This window comes from Drosophila biarmipes, chromosome 2L, assembly GCF_025231255.1.
Source record: "Drosophila biarmipes strain raj3 chromosome 2L, RU_DBia_V1.1, whole genome shotgun sequence".
NCBI lineage: Eukaryota > Metazoa > Arthropoda > Insecta > Diptera > Drosophilidae > Drosophila > Drosophila biarmipes.
Window position 1 is genome coordinate 3,148,763 of NC_066612.1, and position 24,373 is coordinate 3,173,135.

The 24,373-nt window shown below is 48.6% G+C and overlaps 4 protein-coding genes across 5 annotated transcripts; 3 read left to right on the forward strand and 1 right to left on the reverse strand.

Annotated features, from left to right (window-relative positions):
• The first annotated feature begins 59 nt into the window (after positions 1–59).
• LOC108029079 (nuclear receptor coactivator 6) lies at positions 60–9,175 on the forward strand. Of its 2 annotated transcripts, none has more exons than XM_017101163.3 (6): positions 60–818; positions 1,823–2,006; positions 2,075–3,451; positions 3,545–8,272; positions 8,429–8,932; positions 9,033–9,175. In XM_017101163.3, exons 1-6 carry the CDS (start codon positions 804–806, stop codon positions 9,092–9,094), a joined length of 6,870 nt encoding a protein of 2,289 aa, XP_016956652.1. In that variant the 5' UTR covers positions 60–803; the 3' UTR covers positions 9,095–9,175. The 2 variants fall into 2 exon arrangements, with proteins under 2 accessions (XP_016956652.1, XP_016956653.1); XM_017101164.3 differs by having other exon boundaries at positions 1,826–2,006.
• A 51-nt stretch (positions 9,176–9,226) lies between these two features.
• Positions 9,227–10,993, forward strand: LOC127010755 (uncharacterized). Its single transcript, XM_050885449.1, has one exon. It carries the CDS (start codon positions 9,227–9,229, stop codon positions 9,713–9,715), a length of 489 nt encoding a protein of 162 aa, XP_050741406.1. The 3' UTR covers positions 9,716–10,993.
• A 1,288-nt stretch (positions 10,994–12,281) lies between these two features.
• LOC108029275 (carbohydrate sulfotransferase 11) lies at positions 12,282–16,067 on the forward strand. Its single transcript, XM_017101474.3, has 4 exons — positions 12,282–12,438; positions 13,438–13,994; positions 14,057–14,112; positions 14,580–16,067. Exons 2-4 carry the CDS (start codon positions 13,504–13,506, stop codon positions 15,353–15,355), a joined length of 1,323 nt encoding a protein of 440 aa, XP_016956963.1. The 5' UTR covers positions 12,282–12,438; positions 13,438–13,503; the 3' UTR covers positions 15,356–16,067.
• A 704-nt stretch (positions 16,068–16,771) lies between these two features.
• LOC108029175 (mastermind-like domain-containing protein 1) lies at positions 16,772–22,448 on the reverse strand. Its single transcript, XM_017101328.3, has 3 exons — positions 21,988–22,448; positions 19,935–20,273; positions 16,772–19,776 (listed from the first exon to the last, which is right to left on the reverse strand). Exons 1-3 carry the CDS (start codon positions 22,127–22,129, stop codon positions 18,050–18,052), a joined length of 2,208 nt encoding a protein of 735 aa, XP_016956817.1. The 5' UTR covers positions 22,130–22,448; the 3' UTR covers positions 16,772–18,049.
• Between the last annotated feature and the right edge of the window lie 1,925 nt (positions 22,449–24,373).

Sequence of the window (24,373 nt, forward strand, 5' to 3'; positions counted from 1 at the left end):
AAAATGCCGCCAAATTTAGGGGATTTCGCCGCGCGCACGTCTGGCAACACCGGCTGGAAAATAAAAATGGCTACCACTGTGTGCTTGTTATTGTTCGTGGAATTTTAATAATTACGAAGTTTTTTGTACAAAATAAACAGCATAAACGCCTCGCTGCAGCGCCCACAGAAGGCCCCAAAGCAAGCGCGTACCTTTCGCCACCGATCCGAGCGTCCGTCGAGTGCCCGCACGCGCTCCAACCGTGTGAAACTAAGCCCCCGAAAATCGGCTGCCCGAATGCGTGAAAATTTCGGAGACCCGCAAAAGGGGCATTATTACTCGGCTGCCGGATGTGAAATGCAGAACAGTGGGGGCCGCGACGCAATCAATTCGCCCTGAACCATAGTTTGCAGGCGGGCAGGCGAGATTTCCAGCAGGAAAAGCGCTTGAAAAGTGACGCAGGAAAATCCCTATCCGCGCCCCGCACGTGTGTGTGTGAGTGAGTGAGTGTGCGTGTGTGTGTGTTGGTGAGGCTACTACTAAAAAAAAAAAAAAGTAAAAAGCGAGAAGAGAGAGAGAAAAAAATAGTGGAAAATGCCCAAAAACAAGAGTCGCAGAGGTTAAAAAAACTAGTGGGTTAAGAGCGACTGCGAACCGAACCGAAAGACGACAATAAACCGAAAAGAAAAGCCCAGAAAATGCCACTGCTCCACTTCCGATTCCCCAGCAAAGGACGCCACGGCGGTCAGTCGAAAGCTAGATGCGAGAATTGAGCAGCGTTCTACCAATTAAACCTACGACGCGTGCGATTGTCGTGTGATGATATGCCACTTAAACAGGTGAGTTAATCGTGCTCGTGCCCTCGCCTCTTGCAGCGCAGCGGAACAGCTGATTTGCGATTATTGCACTTGCAAATGGGGCTTCTTACTTTTGTTTTCCCCCCTGCACGGTGCACTTGCGTCACCCACGCACCGAGGCGGGGAGTAAAAACAAAAACAATAGGTGGCGACGGCGCAGGGAACTAATTTCTTGCGCTCAGGTGTCTGCCCCCCCCCCCCTGCTTTTCTGGTTTCCCCCTTACTTTTTTCCCTCTGATTTTATTAATCGGCCCGCCCCCTTTCGCCCCCCGCCTTAATTCCAAGCAAGTATTTTGGTTACCTTTTCCCTCTGCCACACACACTTGCCCACCCAACACACACACACACGCGCACCCTTCCAAGAGGCCAAGAAGAAAAATGGCGACGACGTCGGGGTATCGATAACACACACCGCAGAGCGGTGTGGAGAGGCGAGGCGAGCGAGAGGGAGAGTGAGAGCGAAAAGGAAAACGCACGCACGCATGTGAAAATGCAACCTGTGGGCAGCAGCCCCGCCCCCCTTGGCCGCGGCGCGTGGAAAATGCAGTCAGCTGAAAAGCCCTTCGGTTGCCTAATTCGAGCGCCTTTATCTCGATTCCTGTTGTCGAAACAATTTGTTGTTGGAATTTCCAACGAGTGTGCTATGGCCATCCCGCTCTGGCAGTGGAAACTGCAGGGGCAACAACAACAGGGAGAATGCAACTGAAGTTATTAATTGTATCTATAATTTATTAATAAACAGTAGGCTGGATCGGTTAATTTATTATTCTTTGGAAATGTGTTTTCCCATAAATTAAGAGTTCCCTGCATGTGTGTGTGTGTGGTGACCAGGGCTCCTCTTCCCCGCGATAGTTATCGATAGCGACCAGTGCCATCGCTAGCAATTTCACCACCTCTCTTCTTCTTGCTCCTCCTAATACGGCTCCTTAAATGTTAATTAAACGCTGCGAGTCCGCAAAATGTCTCACACTCTGGACCCTTTGCAGCAGCTTGAACCGTCACTGGTGCGGCTATTGGTCTCGCTACCCTGGGATGCAGCGCAACGGCTGCGCCAGCTGGCCAACGATGGCAATCCCGAGCTGCGCGCCCTCAACATTCAGTCCGTGCAATTCGAGGGCGATTCTGTGATAACTTTGAAAGCTGGCGGAGAAGATATTAAGATAACCAAGTGTGAGTCCACAGTTCGATCATATCGAGTTAGAATGCATACTAATCCAGGTATCATACCCCTCCCGCAGATAATGTAAACGAGACACATGAGGCGGCTGGCTCGCTTTCCGGCAACAAGAGTGGTCTGCTGGCCACGGGGCTCGATGGCCCCAGTACCAGCAAGGCGGCCTCCGCCTTCATGCAACAGCAGCAACTACAGCAGCAGCAGCAGAGGATTCTGCAGCAGCCCCAGAACGATGCAATCTCACTTCAGCAAAGAAGAGCGGCAGCGGCGGGTCTGGGACTCCAGAAGATGCCCCTTCAGACGCAGCAGCAGCAGCAGCAACAACAGCAGCAGCAGGTGGCCGTCACTCCCGCCGTCTTCAAATCCCCCAATACCGTGTGCCCCATGGAGGGCAAGGTGCCGCTGCTGGTGCCCTCGCCCTCGACTACGCGGGACTTCCCCTTCGAGAGCATGCGGCAGGCGAGAGTGCTGCAAGGTCGCGAGGCGGGCGGTCTGGGTCCGCCCCTGCCGCCACCGCCTCCTCCGCCAAATGTTACCCTCAAGGTGCTGAAGACGCAACCGCAACAGCAGACGCCTCAGAACGGCGAGCTAACACCCACAACAACGCCAACATCAGCGACTCCAACAACGCCCGGCAGCAAATCTCAGTTCATCCAGCCACCGCCGCCGCCATATCCGGGTTTGGGAGCTGCCACGGCCAGCAGCGTCAGTTCACCCATTGCCATAGCGGGCGCCAGTGCCAAGCCAGCCATCGCGACGGCGCCCAGCCAACAGGGTCAGCTGAACCATCCGCTTGGGCATCCGCCGCTGCCTACGGCCACGTCAACGGGCAGCAACAACATTGCCATATCGTCGCCGCTGCTGGTGAATCTGCTGCAGAACGACGGCAATGCCATGTCCAATCCGAACCAGCTGAAGTCGCCGCAGCAGCAGCAGCAATCGCCGCTGATCGGCATGAGTCCCAGTGGAGCGCAGATGATGAACTCCCCTATGCGATCCTCCGGCCCTGCGACACCCAGCGATTTCCTCATGGGCGATGTGCTGAGTCCGGTGGTGCCTTCCTCACCCACAACGCCCCAGACGGCGGCTCCTCCTTGCCCGCCGCCCGTGGTGATGCGGAGCCTACAGCAGCAGCAGCAACAACAACAGCAGCAACAACAACAGCAGCAGCAGCAGCAGACCATGCTAAGTCCCAGCGGCAATGGCAATCATTTGTATACTCAGCAGCAACAGCAGGCGCCGCAGCAGCAGCTACAGCAACAACAGCAGCAAGGACCACCGCCACATCGCTTTCAGCACCAGCAAATGTCGCCGCAGGCTGTGGCTCTGCGACAGCAACAACTTCAACGACAACAGCAGATGCGGTTCATGCAACCGCAGCAGCAATTACAGAGCCAGCAGCAGCAGCAGCAACCACAGCAGCAGTTTCAGCCTGCGCCTGGTAAGCAACACTATTCCATTACGTTCTTTGGCTTAAGTTTTCTGAAAGCAACTTGAAATATATACTAAACTGTATCCCCCTTCCGCCAAACAGATTGCTTCAACAACATGGGCATGAGTCCCATGCAACAGCAACAGATAAGACATCAATTGAGACCTGGCGGTCTGCCGCTGGCTCCTCCGCCGCCTCATCCGCAGCAGCAGCAGCAACAACAGCAGCGGCTCATGAGCCTGTCCATGCCGCAAGCGTCGCCCCAACAGCAGTTCATGAGCGGAGCCTCACCCTTGGGACCCGCACTCTCGCCCGCCTCCAGCCACCATTCGATGCACAGCCCGCTGATGAACAATCACCAGGCACAGCAGCAGCAGCAGCAGCCGCAAATGGTGTCGCCTGCGCCTACACCTGGAACCTCCGCTCCCAGCGAACTGGCGGGACAGCATATGCCAGCCACTCACCACGTACCTGCAGCTCCGCCACCGGATTACAATCAGGCGGCAGCCAACTCCCGTTGGCCACTGGCCGGAATCAATAAGCCGATGGACTCGGCCACCAAGAGCAGTTTCCAGGAGTTCACGCGCTACCAGATGCAGTACAACCTCCAGCAGCAGCAGCAGCAAGTCAACCTGCCGGGGCAGCCGCCACAGCAACAACAGCAACAGCAGCAGTTGCAGCAGCCCCAACAGCAGCAACAGTTGCCGCCGCCGGCGCTGCCGACTCAGCAACAGCAAAGCCAGCAGGGTCAGCAGCCGCAGGTTGCTCCCAATCAGGCACAAGGCCAGGTGGACTCTCTGATTTCGCTGTCCGTGCTGGATGCGCTCACCACCAACGACTTGGACGCCCTGCTGCCAACTTTCAACTGTGATCTGGACTCGACGCTCAGTCTGGAGGATAAAAACGAGCTTGAATCGCTGCTGCAGGATGCCAAGGATCTGGATTTGGATTTGATCGAGGAGAATCTGTCGGCCGTTGACATGGATGTGAGGGATGCGCTCAACACTTTGGAGGCGCAACCAGAGGCAGCGTTGATGCAGCCACAACAGCAAGCGCCACAAATTCTGCAAATGCCCTACCAGCAACCCCAGCAACAGCAGCAGCTGCAACAGCAATTGATGTTGCAACAACAGCAGAGACAGCAACAACAACTGCCGCAGTTGCAGCAGCGCCAGCAGCAACATGTGCAGCGACAAATGCAACTGCAACAACAACAGCAGCAGCAGCAACAACTAAATCAGATGGTGCAACGCGATCTGCAGCAACAGCAGCCCCAGTTGCAAGTGCAGCATGCGCAGCAGCAGCAGAGACCGCCCCAGAAGCAATTTATCATTAATCCACACACCGGCGACATGGAACCAATGGCCAGCGACGATAGCGAGACGGAGGCCGAAGAAGAAACTGCCCAGCCGCAATTCCGCAACAGCAACATGTCCAGTGGGTTGAACAGCTTGTACTTCAATCCCGCCAACGACATGCTTCTGCCCAACAATCTCTTCTCCGAGGAGGACTCGAATTCCGCGCAGCAACATCCCATGGGCATTAGCAGTGATCAGGAAAGATCACGCGATTCCCTAGCATCGAACAAATCCGCATCGAGCCGGGCTAGGAAAACTCCGGTGCCGAAAGCGAATCACAGCAATTTGGTTGCCGGCGATAATTCGCCTCGATCTAGCACTAGTTCACCTTTAATTGGCCTAAACTCCCCGCAGTCCATGACAGCCAATGCAGGTGGAGCGCCCAGCAAGAAGGCCAAGCCGAATCTGCTGCGTGGCAAGCTACAACAGGGTGTCAAGGAGCGCAAGGCCAAGGATCCCACGGCCACGCCGAAGCCGAAGCGGGAGCGGGCGAAGGGCAATGCCAAGACCAAGGCGGCTGAGGAGAAGATAAAGTTGCGACTGAAGCTGGACAAGGTGGAGACTGCGCCTGCAGCGGGAGCAGGCTACGAGGGGCAGATCATAATAAACCAGCAGCAACAGCAGCAGCAGACCATTGTGGTCAACAATCACATGCAACAGTTGCCCATGCAGACGCAGCTAGTGACGTTGCCCGCACAACAACAGCAGCAGCAACAGTTGCAGCAACCTCAAATGCAGCTAGCACAACAGCAACATCAGCAGCAGCATCAGCAACAACAACAACCCTCGCAGCTTCAGCAACAACCCTCACAGATTCAGCAGCCACAACAACAGCCTCTTCAACAGCAACATCATCCGGTCTACAGCAACCTTCAGCAGCAACAGTCGCAGCAGCAGGCTGTGCCGGGTCCCAACGAGCTCCGTGTTCCTCCCCTGCAGATCCGATTGCGCGGCAACAACCATGTGGTGGTCAAGAACACGCGCAAGGATCGAAAGAAGGGCCAGAATCAGGAGGCTAGCATTAATGAGCGGCAGCTGAAGCGCAGCTACAGCGATCAGCCTCCGCAGCAGCTGCTCATGGACGCGGGGGACAACAAGCAGGCCAAGCTCACGCCACAGCAACACGTCAACGGGCTGCCCATACTGATACAAAAGACGACGGCGACAGCGGCACCGCCACAAATGGTACAACAACTGCAAACCGGCGCAGGAGCTACCACCACCAAGACCACCACCATTGTGGCGGGCAAGAACGGGCTGACGATTAGTGCCATTGTGGAGGCGCACAAGGCTCAGGTTCAAGCGCTGGCCCTCGGTGACCCTCAGCCGATAGTGGGCTCCACCAACACGGGCACAACGCCCACGCCCACCACGCTGCAGCAGCAGCAGCTTAGCAAGATAGCCACCTCGTTGCCCAGCAGCATTACCCTGAGTGCCATCAACAGCAACAATAATAACAATAATGTGAACAGCGGGAATAACAACAATCGGCTGTTGACGATGAAGAACCCGATAAAGACTGCCGCCACCATAACACCTATTGTGGGTGGCAAGCCGATGACAAAAAACCATAAGCCGCCGCCATACATCACAGCCGTGCAACAGCTGCAGCTGCAGAAGCAGCAACAGCAGCAGCAGCAACAACAGCAGCAACAGCAGCAGCAACAACAGCAGCAGCAACAGCAGCGACAACTGGCGGCGGCCGTAACCATGTTGCCCAGTGCGACGACCCTGAAGCGAGTGGAGATCACAAAGGTCACACCGCCGGTCACGGCAGAGCAGGCTCCCAGCATAACCCCATCCCCAGTAGCAGTGGCAGCAGTTGCAGCATCATCAGTAGCAGCGTCCGCAGCCACCACAGCAACACTAGCGACATCGTCGACGCCCACTACGCAAACAACTCAGCTGATCTGTGATAGAAAGTTGCCAGTGGCCAGCATGCAGCCCATGACCATGGTCAACAATGTGGTGGTGGCCACCGTGAACTCCTCCTCCGCCACAACCCTGTCGACCCTATCCTCCGTATCAACAGCCTCCTCCGTATCCATAATCACCACCTCAACCTCTACCTCATCGCCGGCCGCGTTGCCCAGCACATTGCGCAATTCGCCCGCCAGCAATGGCAGCGGGACACCAGGTCATGGGAATAATGGCGGTGGCGAGGACAGTGGCATTGAGTCCATGGACGCGCTCTCCGAGAAGAGTCCGCATCAACTCTCCTCCAGCAGTCCCATCCAGGTGAGCAAGGCTGCTGTGACGATGGTGCAGCAGCAGACGAGCAGCATAGCCACCACAGCAGCCACGACGGTGACCACACCACCAGTGGCTGCTCCCAACTCAACGCCAGCAGCTGTGGCGCCATCTCTAACCGAAACCAGTTCCCTGCAGCAGCAGCAAAAGCAGCAGGCGGACGATGAGATCGAGAAGGCCCTGGCCAAGATGGAGGGCGATTTTGCCGAGGATCTCGGGGATATTGTGTCCTCGATGAACAAGGACACCAGCGAATGTGCCAGTGCTGCAGGCGGTGGTTTTCTCAACAGCCTGGAGAACTCGCTGCCGGCGGCAACAGTGGCAACTGTTGTGGCGACAGCAGCTACGAACACAAGTAGCGTCAAGTTGAATGGCGAACATCATATACTCGAACACGATGATCTCATCAAGAAACTCACAGATAGCAAGCAACCGTCGGTCAAGGTGAAGCTGGAGGAGATGCCACCGCTGTTGACCATCAAAAAGGAGCCTGCGATCAAGCCACCGGGGGGTGGTAGTGGTCTTAAGGCGGAAGCGAAAGTGGAGGTAAAAGCTGAGCCGAAAGTAGATCCCAAGTCAGAGGAGAAGGTGCAGGAGAAGCCTCAGAGCGAGGCCAATTCAGCCTCCCTGCAGCCCATTTCGATTGAGATACCGGCCCATGCGGATGGTGAAACGCCCAGGATAAGGACGCGGGCCAGCAGTCGCCTGGAGAGTCCCCTGGATGCGCCCAAAGCGAGTCCCGATCCCACGGCGGTCACTGGAGCAGCTACGACGACGGCAACGGCAACCAACACGCCCAGCACTGCCAAGAGTCTATCCCGCGCCTCCTCCACCGCCAGCCCTCGAGTGGTTACGCCCACGCCCATTCACAACAACAACACCAAGCGGCGGCGGCAGGAATCCGAGTGCGGCAGCAGTAACGATGGCGCCGATTCGGCCGAGAACAGCATAAAACGTCCGCGGGTGAGCAGCGGGAATGCAAGCGGTACGGCTGCTTCCAGCAACAACGCAGCAGAAGCGTCAGGGGATCACAACGCCGTCGCAGGATTGCCCAAGAAGATTGAGATCGAGTCATCCGACTCGGATGAGCCGCTGATCGAGGTGGCCGGCAAGGTGCGGAACTCCAAGCAGGCCCAAGTGGAGGCCGCCGATGCGGCAGCAGCGGCAGTGGAAAAGCACGTGACGCGGCGAAATGCACAGCAGCTACAGCCACCGCAGAACAGTAAGTGGACTTTGAACCTTTATCATGACTTGGCAACAGGTTAGGCTAAGGTTTAGCATAAGGCAATTTCAAGGGGGCAGTTAAAGAGATTAGTTGGAAACTGCAAATAGCGTTTAGATAACTTTTTATTAATCAATTCAATTACTCTCCCAACAGAAACAACTGGCAATCATTCATCTGCGCCCACTCCTCCACTTGGAACCCCGCGGACGGGCAAAGCTCAAGCGCCAATTGGAAACACCACTGCCGCGAACAGCAATCACAACAGCAGCACCTCCAACAATCCCAGTGCAGTGTCCACCTCGGTGTCGACAACCACTACTGTGCCAGGCGGAGCTGTGGTGACCACCACCAGCCAAACCAACAGCGCCACGAACGTAGTACATGCCACCCGAGGAGCCACTGCAGCAGCAGCCACCAATAATGCCAGCTCGCCCACGGACGAGAAGATCGGCACACGGAGGAGCGTGCGGGCCAGTGCCGCGGCCAATAAAATCATCTACGGTCGCAGCAATGCAGTGGCAGCTGCTGCAGCAGCCGCCGCCGCGGCAGAGCCGAAGGCAACGCCTGCAAAGGCGGTGGCAGCAGTGGCCAGCAACGCTGGCAGCGTGGAGACCGTTGCGACCGTCGCGGAAGCCAGGCGAAAGACCCGCAGTGCAGGTGAGCAAAATATTAAATTAAAATGGGTGCTAACCTATTTTCTTTAAAAATGTTATTTTCTGCAAGATAGTTCAAACTTCTAATGGCATTTCCCTTACAGTCATTGGCGAGTCCATGCTGACCGAGGGACGCCGGAGAAGAACGTCGCGTGACTACAAGTGACCAGAGTTTTGCGCCTTGGCTAAAGGCTTGAACCATCCGAGCGATGCGCACGAAGACGATCTGCTGGAGCTCTTCGAGGACTTTGAGCAACATCAGCAGCCGCATCAGCAGCAGCAGCCGCAACAGCTGGAGATGAACAACAGCAGCAGCAGCAGCAGCTTTCCTTTAGCCCAGGCGCAGGACGAGGACGGTGATGAGACGGCCGAATACGAGAATCTGGCGCGAGCAGCCGGCGGCTACATGGAGGAGGCCGATCATCTGCTGTCCTACCACAGCAGCAGCAGTGCCGCGGACGTCGAGGTGGACGAGGTCCTGATGCCCGAACTGGCCAACGCCACGGCTCTGGACTGCGGCAACTTTGTCGACTACGATGAGTTCAACCTGTGCCTGAACAACATTCTCAGCGAGGAGGACGACAGTGGCAGCGGTGCAGGAGGTGGTGGCGTTGGCGGAGGAGGCATGGCAATTAAACACCAGGCGACGTGGCGGGATGCCGGCGACGTGCTCAACATTGTGCAGCTGAACAACGACTTGGGCCTGAGTTTCCAGGAGTTCGCCAGCGAGGCGACGACGGCGGATGAGCAGCGCTCCGCCAGCAGCAGCTCGCCGCAGCTGGCGTAGTGCAGTCGGAGCACGGACGGCTACTTGTATATATCACACGCACTGATACCGAACGCTTTCGTTTGTAGTTCATAGTCCTAGTTTCCGTTGAGGATTTTGTATAGTTAGTGGTAGCCACAAGTTGCAATAATGTTGCGTCTCATAGCGAGCAACATCACACCCAGACACTCTTACACACACAACACGCAGACGGACGGTTGCAAGCGCCAATTTACACTTTGTTTTCTGCCCCCAGTCCGAGTTTATCCCCGAGAAAGAAGATCCACCCATTGGAAATGATTTGCTAGTCAAGTGAAACAGGCAATTTATTGTGTAGCTCAGAAGATGAAAATTTGAACAAATTAGTTGAGTAACGTATTTGAGAAGCTCCCATAAAACTAACGTAGAATAGATGGCTGAAACTGAAAACTGAAGGAAAACGAAACATCTCCGAACACACTTTCTCACGCATGCATAGTTTAGTTTGAAAAAATCCTATTTCCATGGACCGCTCTGTAAATATATTTTGATTCTTCACAATCCAACATGAACACACATTTCTAGCTTTAGGTTGTCTTACTTTTACGCGCTGCGCCCAGTCGAAAGTCGTCTATAAGAAGCAGGTCCGTTGGATCGAACAGATCAGAGCAGACCGCACGTTTACTTTAGGTTTTCTAGTTTTTTGTAACATTTAACATATGAATATACAGTACAGTACATACAGATATAGCGTATTAGTTTCCGTAAGCTTGCGTTGTTTCTAAAATTTGTTTTTTAGTTTTAAATGCTCTAGCCTAAGGACAGTAATCTTAACGCGAATTCTTTACCAACAATATATGCACATGGAAACCTATGCAATAAGTTAGTCAAAAATGTAAAAAGGCCAAGCACCACCACAAAAATGAAAACAACACAAAACCTACAAAAAACAAAAAAAAATACAAAAATATAATGGGAAATGAGTGGAGAATATTGAGAAGTCGCCTAGTGTTTGTCGTTTTGCAACGTGAGAAAGAACTATATAATGTTATATATTTTGCATATGCAGAACACATAGGAAACAAAGGGATATCGTGAAAAAGAAACCACACAAACAAACAAAAAGTTGTATTGTATATAAGGCAGGCTCTATTTTTGCTAAATGTTATTTGAACAAATAGGGGAAAACAAAGAGTAAAGTAATTGAAGAAAGCAAAGGTAAAGCGCTAGACAAAACACAAAACAACATTATATATTGTTCAATATTATTATTACCTTATATATATTGTATGATTGCTACATAAAATAATTCTTTTGATACTTTGTACATGTTTACTTTAAAGCAAGGCAAAACAAAACAGAGCATAAGCGTACGTAAACCCAACCCCTAGCATAACTTGCATATATTCATATAGAACCGCTAAACTAAACGTATATAGAACCCGAACTTGGACCCACAACTGCATACCACACCAGCCACGGCCCCGTTGTGAACGCAATGGAGAAAATGAAGCATACTTAGTGAACATCGTTTAAACACTTCGGACAGCCACAACAAACCGAGAGACCGAGAAACCAGCAAGCAACTGCAATAAGCCCGATAAGCACAGCAAACAGCAAAACACGTTAATGGCAATGTTGTATAAAACGTATAAATAATTTATATACCGCTTCGTAAGGAAAACAGGCAACAAACAACACACACATAAACAAATAGAAGATATATTTAAATATTTAAAACAAACCACACAAGATGAACAACAACAAAAAACGAAAGTGTCTTAAAACGTAGTATTAGAAGTTTATTATTAATTTGTTTGTACTTTAAAGTAAAATATTTATAGAAAAAGAAAAAATACAAAGATTTAATATACACAAAAAATAAAAAAAACGGTTTTTGAATTGCGGGTGCTGAAAAGAAACCAGAAACAGTGAGGGAAATGGATTTCAATATATGTATTTTTACTAGCTAACTACCTATATTCCATGATTATTTTCTAGTTTATTAACTTCGTATTAAAACTTTTTTATTATAGTACAGGTAGGATATATTAAGGGATGGGATACTATTCCATAAAGCTGACAGGAGAATTTAATTGTATTATATTATACATTTTTTATATGGGGATTAGATAAGGAAGTTTTATTCCAATTCATATTTTATTGTTGATTATAATCATTTATTATTTTCTTGATAGTTTATGTATATTACTATATTATATTATAATAGTATATTACTATTATTTTTTTTCTTTTTAATTGAGGGTCCTAATAAAATGGTCGATAGCAATATGAAACGTTAAAAACATATCCTTAAGTTATATTTATTTTATTATTGCTTATAGCGATATTTTATTTTCCTAACTCATAATGTATTATGCAAACCCCATCTGATGATCACATAGCGGCCCCCGGAAGGTCCTGTGATTTTTCCCGGTGCCCAGCAGCAGCATTCCCACGGTCCGCGAGAGCGCTCTCCCTGCGCCGGCGCCTGGCGAGGATTGTCGGCTTCCGAGCAGAGCGGAGCTGGCTTGGAGCAGCAGGCACCAGGGAGCAGGAACCAGTCCGCCGCCTGGCAGTTGAGAGCGAGTGGCCGCCGTGAGCAGGACGGCTGAAGCGGAGCAGGCAGCAGGATTCCCCGGAGCCACAAGCAACACGTAACAGCGCGGAGGAGGGGGCTGGAGATAGCCATAGGCTTTCAGTATACACAGGCAGCTCTCCCAAAATAAAAAGGATATCTTTTCTAACGCCTGCCGTGCTTCAAAGTAAGTTTTACCATGTCCCGTGGAGGGATTGCGAAGGCGTTAGCCCCCGAACAGATGTGTTAACTGCCAGATAGTTCAGCTTCAGCTGCCCTCAAGTGGTCTCCGAGGTGCCGTGAACACTTTACGGCCAGGCCAATTCCCAGTCCAGGCCACCAAAGACCCCTTGGCAACATTAGCCAGCAACTGGCGCTATTGCAACAGCAATTGCATTGGCCATGTCGACGCTTAAGGATGACGTCCTACTTTTCGAGTGTGTGTTGCTGTTGCCAGCTTTTTTCCTCATTTTCGCTCAAGTGTGTCTGTGTTGGGGCCACGATGACGTAGTTTGCCAACTCGGAGTGTGTGTGCTGGCCTGATTGTTTGTGTGCTCGTGGGGGTGTGTGTGTCGCCTGGTGTGTACACACCAACAAGTGTCGCCTGGCCAAGAGCGCCCAAAAAGGTGGGGGCTGAAAAATTAATGGGACTTACTTGGCCAAAACAGAACCCAAAACAGAATCCGTAAGCTTTCACTTGCCTTTGAACCCTCGGAGGGGGTATACCACTTTCACAGGGAAGTTCAAGAGCTCTAGGATATATTTTTTCATGAGATAGTTTTTATACGGTAATTAAATATATATCTATTTTAATTGTGTACTATATTAAAAAAATTATTAAGATGAATATTAAAAAATAAAATATTAAATGTCCATATATACAGGATGTCTTGGGAGAGAAAGATCTTAAATCTAGGGCTCTACGTTATATTGATCTGTATATGAACTTTATAAGCATAGCTAGTACAATAAAAATATGTTTTTTATATCTTTATACTAAGAAGGTAAAAGCTACCTAAATTAATAATTTAAATTTTGAGAAGGAAAAATATATGTATGCTGAAATGGAAAATGAAAAATCCCAGTTAAACATAGAACAGCATCGATCAATATAATCCACGAAAGCTTTTAAAAAACATTTTAAAGGTCCATCAATAATAATATCTCGACATTTAATCTTTTCAAGAAACCCGCCGAAGGCCCGTGGAACATGCAGCGGGTTCGCTGCAGGAGTCCCTGGTAGATTCGCACGATGATCATCCGCCTGCGCTATGGAAGACGTCTGCAGACCTATCTGAAGATAGGTGCCTGTGTCCTGGTGGGCCTGTGCTACTTCGCCTTCCTCTTCCGCGAGTCCCTGAATGCCTACGAGCACCGGGAGAGGGTGACGGCCGCGGAGCTGGAGGCGGAGTCGGAGCCCTCGAAGCAGCAGCTCAAACTGAAGCGCCAGCAGTTGCAGCGCCAGCGCATCCTGGCCAAGCAGCAGGAGCAGGGAAAGGCCACCACGGGCGGCAATGCCAGTGCCGGGAGCTCATCCCCGCTGGCTGCAGCTCCTCCGCCGCCGGCCACCACCCTGAATCCCGTCTACGAGTACTCCGAGGAGCTGCACAGCCGAACGGAGCGGGAGCTGCAGCGGAGGAGCGAGCACCTGGCCGCCGTCTGCGATCGCTACAAGCTGCAGGAAAAGTACCCACCGAATCCCTGGGAGTTCTTCGTCTCACCTGGCCACAACAATCTCGTCTGGTTAGTGGGTTAATATCTTAAAATCATATACATTTTCTGATCGTATGTTGGGATGCTTTTAGGTGCAACGTCTTCAAGGCAGCCAGCAGTACATGGATGTATTATTTTAATATACTGGGTGAGTTACGGACTTAAAAACCTTGGTTTACGATAATATTTTTGAAAAATAAATTTGAAAGGCTGAACAATAATTTCGTAAGAGAAAAATGTAGTGGGGAAATATTTCCATTCTTTTAGAAGTCCAAGTTTTGAAGTTGTACTACTTTGGTAATGGACATATTACACCTTGGTTCAGGGAATACGCAATGAAATTTGATGAAATACCATAATTAACTTTGACCTTGGCCATTATTAATGTTATAAAATATACCGGATTTAAATGAATTAGACACAGTTTAGTTTTATACAGCTGAGATCGTAACGTTTTGATTGATCGTCTTAGTAAAACGCTTTGCGTTATTTTTTAATGATTGGAACATTAAGCTTAGCTTGTAACCATTATTTCCTGAAATTATAAATAATTTACAATAACAAGTTCTAAAAGATACATTGAGCTTGAAATAATATTTATATAATTTTTTCCAGCTGGCTACGATGTGAAGTACCTCCAGAGGACGGAGACGCAACCTCTGGAGCTGGCGAGGAAGCGCTTTCCCCGCCCGGAACTGGGCGAGCTGATGGAGCTGCTGCCCAGTGCGCTGTCCTTCCTCTTTGTGCGCGATCCCTTCGAGCGCATCCTGAGTGCCTATCGGAACAAGCTGGAGGGCAACAAGAACACCTTCTACAAGGCCCTGGGCACCAAGATCGTGCACCGCTACAGGAAGCGCAGTCTGGGCGGACCCTGGCCGAGATGCGGACCCACCTTCGAGGAGTTTGTGCGCTTCCTCATCGCCGAGCATGCGGCGGGCAAGAGATTCGATGAGCACTGGGCTCCCGTCTACAGCTTCTGCACTCCCTGCAGTGTGAACTTCACCATAATCGGCAAGACGGAGACGTTCCAGAGGGACTCAGAGTTCATCATTCGGCAGGCGGGACTGGAATCCCTGCTTCTGGGTCTGGGAAAGCTGCCCCAGCGAAAGCAGCGCAAGATTGGCAACCAGGCGCGAAGTGGGGTCAAATCGGAGGTCCTGGTCGAGCGATACTTCGCCGATCTCGACCGCTCAACGTTGGACCAATTGCTCAAGATATATCGCATCGATTTCGAGCTCTTTGACTACGACTACCGCCGGTACTACGACATGGTGCATCCGTGGAGCATGGAGCAGAGCACATCCGCATCCGGAGTGCCAGCTGTGGCACCCACCAGTACCACACCATCTCTAAGCCTGGGTGGCCATTCCACCCAGGGTCAGGCGACGTAGAGTCAACCAGTTCGGCATCGATGAGTCGTGAAACAATCTTATCATGTACCTTTTTACACGAAAACTCAAGCCACAGACAAACAAAAACAAACACTCCCACACGAAAAACAGAGCCCAACCGAAGCTAACAAATCTACCAAGGAAAAGTTTAAGGCCAAATCAACGTTTTCCAAAAACGCAAAACCAAAACATACACTCTTGACCTCTCTTAGATAATGCCAAAGAAAGAAAAATGGATGGAATGGAACGACGACCCAAAGGAAACTTAGTTAGTTAGAAGATGTAGCATTTTGATGGATTTTTTCAGCCACCAAAATTCTGACACGAGTCCCCCTACAATTTTACATGGCGTGGCATGTGTTGTGTTGTAGCTAGTTTATAAGTACCTACAATTTACAGTTTGCACTCTCAAAACCAAACGAAAAACAAGAAACACAACCAAACACACACATAAAAAACGAAAAACGATATATTATATAGTTAAACGATATATACAGACCTCTATACCAATATCGCGAACGCTATTCTTCAAGGCAAGGCTGGAGAGTTTATACAACCAGAAAGTGAGAAATCGTCTTAAACCAAAGAAAATTCTGTATTTACACATATTTACAACCGAATCCCCGAATACCAAACCCTCAACAACCACAACATATGGTACTTACTATTATTAAGTTATTATATTTACCTATATATAAACGAAATTTATAAACAGGTCTTGATCTAAGTCTATAACTTTTGTGGACTAGATACGTTTTTCCTAGGCTAACGAAACAAGCGAAAAATATTCATGTTTTCAATGCGAAAATGATACCAAAGAACGGAAAGAAAGTATTTAAAACTTATAAAAGAGAAAAACCCAACAACAAGAAAAACTTTTCATGTGATGTTTAAGGATTTATTATAAAGACAGAGAATATTTAATTATTATACTTATACTGTATTTCGAATAATGATAAATGGAAAAAGGAAAAACGAAAAGAAATTAGTGACATACACACGATATTATTCTAAATAAATTTAAATTTTCAAAACTTTTTTCGTTGTATAAATACAAGACAACAATATCATTAAGAATAAATAATCTCTTTACCACTCGAACATGAAGTTTTATTTAATATCAGCAACTGTTTGAGGCTAAAAGTGTAAGTTGTTGAGACCCGCATTTCCGTACTACACACTTCTACAACTACCCTCGGACATGCAGTAATGTGTGATCAACTCGTGAGAAGGTGATGCAATCTTTTCTAGAAGTTCTGTAATAGGTTACCTCACATTTACAGTTGCAATTTGTTTCGCTAATATTATGAATCATCTCCAACAACTGGCTAAAAAAGCAAACTTTCCAAGGGCGCCTGGCAACATGTAAGTTTCTCAAAATTGCCAAAACAATTGGAAGTAAAAGACCTTTGTAAGTTTCTTTCATCATTATAAATAGTTTTATTTTCATTGATCAACACAAACGAGTTATTTAAATATTCATATAGATAGGGGCTGCGTACGCATAGTTATAGTAATAATCATATGTATATTTCTTGTGTGCTTCACTGCGTTTAGTGTAAAGTGTAATGCTTTAGCATATGGATACAGTGATTGGCATAAAATTAATACAACTTTAAAAGTGAATGCTCGCTCTCTCACATGGACTACGATTTACGACACCAACACGTCTCGAATCGATCTACCAGCCATATGGTATATGGTCTACAAATATGTGTATTTTGTGTGATTCCGTTTTTGTTTTTCAAGTTTCTTAAACTTCGATAACATTTAGTTAAAGCGCTGTGACCCACACGGGCAACCAAAGCAGCAAACAATAAATAAATTGAGAACGACAAACATTAGGGTACGATATTTAAAATTATTTATTGCAGAATATATTCATTAATTCTTTTCAGATTTCTTTCGTCTCTCACGCTTTGAATGTGCTTTACGCGTCTCTTAGGTGTAATGTATATGTTTGTTTTACTAAAATAGATTAAAATAAAATAAAATAAGCCTAGCTTGCAACTAAAATTATGTACACGATAGGAATATGTAGAGACATAGAGTAAATATAATTAATTGTGTAATATGTACAACAGCAAATACTTGGTAACGCTTGCCTACAAATGTAATATATAATATATATCTTCTTTCTCCGCTTTCGCTGTGCATAAGGAAACTTGGGATGCATAAGAGAACAACAGCTTCGATGGTGACCCCGATGCTTACCACAGGTCACCACCGAATTGCCATGTTAACAAATAGCGCGTGTGTGTGTAAACAGGTTAAATAAGAAATTCTTTTGGGCTGACTGACCCTAAGGATTTGTTTAGCTCCGAGTTTGACGAGATCTATATAGTTAAACATTCACGATTACAAGACTCAATACAGTGGATAGGTAAACGTACACACATATACGAGGGTCAGGTTGCAACCATAGGGTCTAGAAGGCCTATGGCCGAAACCCGGCCCTAGAGTTATACATAGAAATGGAGACAAGCATGCATCGATATCTAATAGTTAACACTTTGTTTTGGACATCTCTACTAGTATTACTGCTTTCTTGTCCAGGACAACTACTGGCGCCATGGAACTCTCTGCCCTGCTCCCCTCACTCTGATCCCCCCAGAGTCTCTGTCTCTTCACTCTCTCTCCTGATCCTGATCCTGCTCCTGATCCTCCTACTCTTCTGCAACTCCTGAGACTTGATTACTCCGCCAGGATCATCTTGATGCTGGCCACCTCGGACTCCAGGCGCTCCAGCTGCGACTTGAGCATCTGATCCCGCTCAGCGCTGGAGACCACACTGGCCTCCTTGGGGGTCAGAAGCTTCCTTTGAAGCTGCGCCGTCCACTCGGCACTGGCGATGGAGATGCCGGAGTCCCTTTCGTCGCTGGAGTTGTCACCGCCATCGTTCCAGGCAGGCGGCGATGACCTATTGCAGTTGGGCTCCTGTTTGATGTGCTGCAGCGACAGCAGCGCCGTGGCCGCCGCATCCTTGTCGCCGAGATGGGACTTGTGGCGCAGCTTGAGGGGCAGACAGTTGTTGGCGTCGCTGCCCTGCTGGGAGCTGCTCCGCTGGAGCTGCAGTGGCGCCAGGTGCGCCTGTTCGTGCTCCTGCTCATCATCGCCGGAAACGGCGCCTGACGAAGAGGCCGAGGACAGAGTGGAGGAGGAGGTGGTGGAGGAGAGCATGTGCTCGTAGCTGGGCGAGCAGGCTGCTGCTCTCCGCGACAGATTGAGCACACTGGCTGCGCTGGCGGCCACCGATGAGCTGCTGACCGCATCCACGGCACTGCTGCTCACCGCTGCCTCGACGTTGTGGCTCCAGGCGGCGGCCGCCTCCAGGTGATCCTTGTAGGCGCTGGGAGCGGCCACGTAGAGACCAGCGGGTGGTGGTGGCGGTGGCTGAGCTCCCACCACTGCTGCTGCATTGTAGAGAGCTCCGGCGGCCACCGCCTTGCGCAGACTGTCCAGATCCTCGGGTCGGACATTGCGGTTGAGGGCCTGCTGCAGTTGCACCTGGAGATTGGCAATGGTGCTGCTGCTGGGCGGGCGGTTGTGCGGATCGGAGATGGCTGGCGAGCTGGAGCCGGCACTGGGACTGGACTCCTGCTGCTGTTGCTGCTGCTGCTGAGGTGGCTGGGGAAGCTGCTGCGGATGCGGCTGGTGCTGCTGCTGCGGCTGTGGCTGTGGCTGGTAGAGATGCTGCGGCTGGGGCTGGGGCACCACCAACTGTTGCAGGTGCGTGGGCGGCGGAGGCACTCCCGCGTGCTGTATGTGGTGGACACTCTTCACCGTGGCCTCTGGCCGGGCATTGCCATTGGGTCCGTAGATCAGGGGCGAGAGAGGTGGTCCCACGGGGTAGCCATTGTGGCCACCGGGCGGGGATCCCTCTCCCGATCCACTGCCCGAGGGCGAGGAGCCCGAGGAGGAGCCTCCACTGCCGCCGCTCATCTTGGCGCGCTTCGTGTTGCTCAGCACCTGCTCACTGGTGGGCAGCGAGGCCAGGATCTTCTCCACGCTCACCAGGTTCTCGCCGGAGATGTTGAACTTGTCCCGGATGGCGTCCAGCTGGGCCTTCAGCACATGGTTCTCCTTGGTCAGCTCGATGACGCGCTGCTCCAGAACCATGTCGTTGTAGCGCCTCTTCTCCCTGCTCCTCTTGGCCGCCTCGTTGTTCCGTCTCCGGCGGTCCCAGTAGCTCTCGTCCTTCTTGTTGTCCGGCGTGAATTCCCGCTGCTTGCGCTGCGAGAAGAGCTCCTTTTGGGCGGCGGTCAACGCCGATTGGGGTCCATTGCCGCCCTGGGAGGGGGACTGACCCATCATGCCATCGCCGTAGGCACTGCCCGGGACAAACTTGCCCAGACTGTCGGACATGCCGCTGTCATTCGACTGCGGACTGATGGATCCTCCGTACATGGACAAAGGATGCACTGCAAGAAGGGGAGGATAAAGGTTAGTTTAAGGGAAGGTATAGAATACATGATGATGTTACGAAGTGATGGTCTATTTGATTACTTATTGGAATTTGAAAAGGAATTCTCGAAGTAGTATATGATTTAGTTAGATATTAAATAAAGTGTGTACTTACAATTAGAAGCTTCGTTGGAGCTGCCGTTCATCGACAGGGTCGGAGATATGTTGGACAGCCTGACGTTGCTCATCATGGCTATGTTGGCTTTGTTGTGGCTGTTGGTGGGTGTTCCGCTGAGGACCTCAGGCATTGCTGTGGCCTCCGGGTAGAGTTTGGTCGGCGGGGCTAACAGGAGCAGCGTCTCCTCCTTGCCTCCGGTTGGGGGGCGTGGCCCGTAGGGAAAGTCGCCGACGCTCAGCTTCTGCTGGCTGTAGTGATGCAGCTGAGCTAGCTTCTGCTGCAGTTGCTGCTGCTGTTGCAGGTGGCTGGGGTTGCCCTGGGGCTGGGTGCGGGGAACTGCAATGGAGTAGATGGAAATTATGATTAAGATATTTTAAATCTTTGTTATAAGTCCTGCCATCACTCTCTTAAATTGAATAATCTTTTTGTTAGTGTTATAAAAATTATATAAATATATGATACTTTTTTTGTTGCTTCATGAAGTTCATATAAAATGTGTTATAAAAACGCCAGAACTACAGATTTTTTTAATTTGCATTTTCTCATGTGTCTATCGAAATTCTATCCATATTTAAATCCCCTATAGGCATTTTATCTTAAAGAACGTTTATTTCTAGGCCACCAATTCCGAGCGCCCAGAAGCAGGCAACACATTTTGCCCGCCCCAAAATAATAAACAAACAAGAAAGACCTTGGTCCCAATCGGAATCCAAGATTGCGCAGAATATCTCTCCTTCCTGCTACCATAATAACAATTTCACTTATCACCTATTTATGGCATATTCTTCAAAATATTCTTATCTGGCGGTGGTATATGTAGTAGTTGTAATCTGGCTGATAGAGCCGACAGAATGACAAGAGGTGCGCCACTCAATGCAAAATCCGCTGGGTCCCCGAAAAGTCTAATGCGATCTTGTCTGGCCCACACACAGATACAAACGGACCCCCCCACGCCCACGCACACTTAGAACTTTCTTTGTCCGATGGTCCTTGCCCTTGCTTTCGCCCGTCGCCGTGGCTTTACCGTTTGCTTTCGTTTTTAGCACAGGCATTTCATTTACACAATGATTGCGGCCAATGATGCAAGAATCGGCGAGCGAAAGAGAGGGCGAGAGTTAGACGACAAAGGCGGCGATGAACCAACACCAGCAGGCGGGACTAGAATGTAAACAAGAAATCGCACACTGCTCTTCGGTGTGTTGGTGCTCCCCGCTCTCTGCCATCGCACCCCTCTCCCAGCACGCTCTTTCTCACCCTCACCATGACCATCGAATTGGCATTTACAGTTCAATGTGCTCGCACACACACACACTTGGGCACTCGGTGCGCCAGACTCTGCCGGCGTCGACGGCGGCGCTGGCTGCGCAGCTGCCGGCAACCCCTAAGCGGGAGAGCAACAGAGAGGGCGCGAGAGAGCAGCGCTGCAGTCGGCGTCTTGACAAATTCACAAAAACAAAATGACTAAGCTCCGCCAGTCACTCCACGCCCCCTACCTCCCCCTCCCACGCCCACCACTCGTTCGGGAATTTTTGTTCTGCGTTTCAATCAGTCGTGTGTTATTGTTTTTAGCCGAGTAAATTTAGTAAATATTCTAGACTGATTAACTTTGCTTGTTTCCCCGAGCAAGAGCAAAAAAAGTATGGCAACTTATCTTCCTTCATACTGCGCATTTCTAAGCTAAATAAGTACAAAATGTAATATTCAAGAAGCAAATATTCTTGATTTTGCGGATACCAATGGTAATATTCAAGAACAAAATGCTCTACATTTTTATCACTTTCAAGATCGTTTAAGTCTGGTTGTTTCTTTCATAACACTTAAAGTTCTTTAAATAATTTATCCTATTTCATATTGCGAATTTTTAAAAAAAATAGATAGTTTCAAGAACAAAATGTTCTTAATTTTTCTAAAACAAATTGTATTGCAATATGCTTGTGTTGTTATGTTTAAGAAAAAATGTTCTCGATTTTTGTTACACTTTCGCGATATTTTAATATCTTTCTTTTATAACACTTAGGGTTCCTCTATTTTTCATCACTCCTACACCTACATTTGTTGCTGCTGGGGCTATCCTGCTTATAGGCGTTGCTGTAGTTCGTATCCGTGTTGTTCTTGAGTATCAACAGATTCTTGGTCGTTGCAGCCGCTTTGAAAAAGTTCACCTTCTGTTCCAGCGTGCAGACAATCGACATAATGTTTTGTGTTTCTTCAAAACGCCTTTGGCATTGTTTGTTGTTTGTGCTTCAGAAAATGTTAGAATTTTCGAAACAGTTTTTCAAGCACTTTTCTTGGTTTTGGTTAACTGATTTAGCTGGCTAACGCGACGTTTCTGCGGTTGATGCACTTGGCCGAAATGCTTTTAACGGCTCGACGGCTCTCACTTGGTGTTCTTTATTTGTTTTCTGGCTTATCGCGAGTCGAACGGCTGTATATTATAAGGTATTATATGGAGACTTATCGCGAGCGCCTGAACCGCTTCGAAAGAGGGCTGAATCGCAATTGAATTTGTAAAAGCATTTCTCCGACGAGCTGCTCGGCGGCTGGTTGCGTCGAACGTGTTGCGCGCGGCTCGACGGCCGGCAGTGGGGTGGGGAAAGTGGGGGACGGGAAAGTGAAATTTCTCAATCGCAACTTCGAACCGTTCGGGTTGCAAGCGATCACGTTGAGTAATCAGAAAAAAATCGTTTTGAGCTGCATACTGGAAACTAGAACGTGATTGCCGGTTGCGAGCGGCGGGGGGTGGAGGGTCGCTCTTGACGCTCAAACACACAGATACTCAGATACCCACACACACACCCACCTCGGGTGACTGAGGTGCTTTGGCCGCGTGAGTCTGATTTCGATTCCGATTCTTATTCCCATTCTGAGTCCGATTCTCCGTACTGGACGTTTTTTCTTCCATTTTAGAACGTGTGTGTGTGTGCCAGTTGGCTTGGTGACGCAAGCGTCTCTTACACAAAATGTTCAGAGAACCAGCACATTATTAATAACCGAGAATGCATTCACACACACACAAGCACATGAGAGGGGAGTTAGGAACTCTAAGATACATTGCCAAGATACTTTTGAGCTCCATGTTGAAGACATTTTTGGGGAATACCATGCCTAGATGAGGCCATTTACTAAAAAAGTTAAGATCATAATGTTATTATGGATTATATTATATAGATATTAGATTATTACAAATAAAATACATTTTTTTATCCTTTCATACAAAAAACCAAACATAACAACTATCAGTTATACATTCTATTTCCAGATTGTACTTTATTGTAATTCACTTCCCCCGACAGAACATGGTAATCTCGTAGAACATCCTAATCGATCTACAAATAGTAGCCGTCCTAAGTACCACTATTGAACTAATACAAACCAGCATGCAATCAAACAATCTCGTTAATGAGTTTGAACTTAGGGAAACCCAGAGGCGGATCGATAGATCACGTGGCTCTCAAACTTTGGATAGCTTTGTGAGGTGAATATAATATATATCTTTGCAGCCACCAAACAGTCTGGTGAACCATTACAAAACCACTTGACAGCTTTTATAAATTATAATTAAGCACTTGGTGCTGCGATACGGTTATCAAAATGGAGGGGAGACTATCCACAAAGACTTTCAACTGTGCTGCAGTTCAAGACAGGGAAAAAGAAACATGAACAGCAGAACAGCTAAGCAAACACCGACACTTCACATGGCAAGCAACGAGGGAACGACTGGTAGTAAAAAGTAAGGTCGGGAGATATTATGTAAGTTCCTGGTCACTAGGCACTAACATACAAATGGGGAACAAACAATGCATGCAATTCAAAGAAAGAGTTCTATTGAATTCGCATTAAGCAGTTCTCCAAAGTGATTACAAAATGCCATCAAATCATTCGCTTACATCCCAAGAAAATCGGAGAATAAGGGAAACTGGAAGAACCACATAAACGCTGATAGAGTGCATTACATAAACTGCGCTTTATCTGTGCTATTATTAGAGCTGGAAAATCTCTTTCACTTCATGGTGTTGAACTCTGGAGTTTTATGCTGAAGTGCTGGGATAAGGGAAAACACTGCTAGATAAGGGAAAACACTTAATAGTGTGTAGGTACACACAGTTCTTGCTCGCTTTATAATTTGATAAGAAAATAAATATTATTGTAATAAATTAAAATAAGGCGAAAATAACTACAGTCAAATAATCATTGCAAGGGTTTTTTGTAACTTAACAAGAAAAAGAATTCAATACTAGGAAAATTATTAGTTACTTATACCAATTTTAAATACCAATTTAAAATAAAAAAATAAAATATTTTATTATGTTTTAATATAATTTATTGATGTTTCACTTATGTTTCATAGAATACCATTAATGAGCATTACTGAATATATATTTAAAAACACCGAATAGGCTCCCACTATACGTCTTGCAGATCATTACTTAGGTAAT

What these genes read in the sequence shown, in the direction of transcription:
- LOC108029275 (XM_017101474.3), top strand. Translation starts at nt 13,504, where the DNA reads ATGATCATCCGCCTGCGCTATGGAAGACGTCTGCAGACCTATCTGAAG. An exon ending in GGCCACAACAATCTCGTCTG is followed by an intron (nt 13,995 to 14,056) that starts GTTAGTGGGTTA and finishes GGATGCTTTTAG; the next exon opens with GTGCAACGTCTTCAAGGCAG. An exon ending in GTATTATTTTAATATACTGG is followed by an intron (nt 14,113 to 14,579) that starts GTGAGTTACGGA and finishes AATTTTTTCCAG; the next exon opens with CTGGCTACGATGTGAAGTAC.
- LOC108029175 (XM_017101328.3), bottom strand. Translation starts at nt 22,129, where the DNA reads ATGTCGATTGTCTGCACGCTGGAACAGAAGGTGAACTTTTTCAAAGCG. An exon ending in TAGCCCCAGCAGCAACAAAT is followed by an intron (nt 20,274 to 21,987) that starts GTAGGTGTAGGA and finishes ACTCCATTGCAG; the next exon opens with TTCCCCGCACCCAGCCCCAG. An exon ending in CTCCAACGAAGCTTCTAATT is followed by an intron (nt 19,777 to 19,934) that starts GTAAGTACACAC and finishes CCCTTCTTGCAG; the next exon opens with TGCATCCTTTGTCCATGTAC.
- LOC127010755 (XM_050885449.1), top strand. Translation starts at nt 9,227, where the DNA reads ATGAACAACAGCAGCAGCAGCAGCAGCTTTCCTTTAGCCCAGGCGCAG.
- LOC108029079 (XM_017101163.3), top strand. An exon ending in GCAGTTTCAGCCTGCGCCTG is followed by an intron (nt 3,452 to 3,544) that starts GTAAGCAACACT and finishes TCCGCCAAACAG; the next exon opens with ATTGCTTCAACAACATGGGC. An exon ending in GCTACAGCCACCGCAGAACA is followed by an intron (nt 8,273 to 8,428) that starts GTAAGTGGACTT and finishes CTCTCCCAACAG; the next exon opens with AAACAACTGGCAATCATTCA.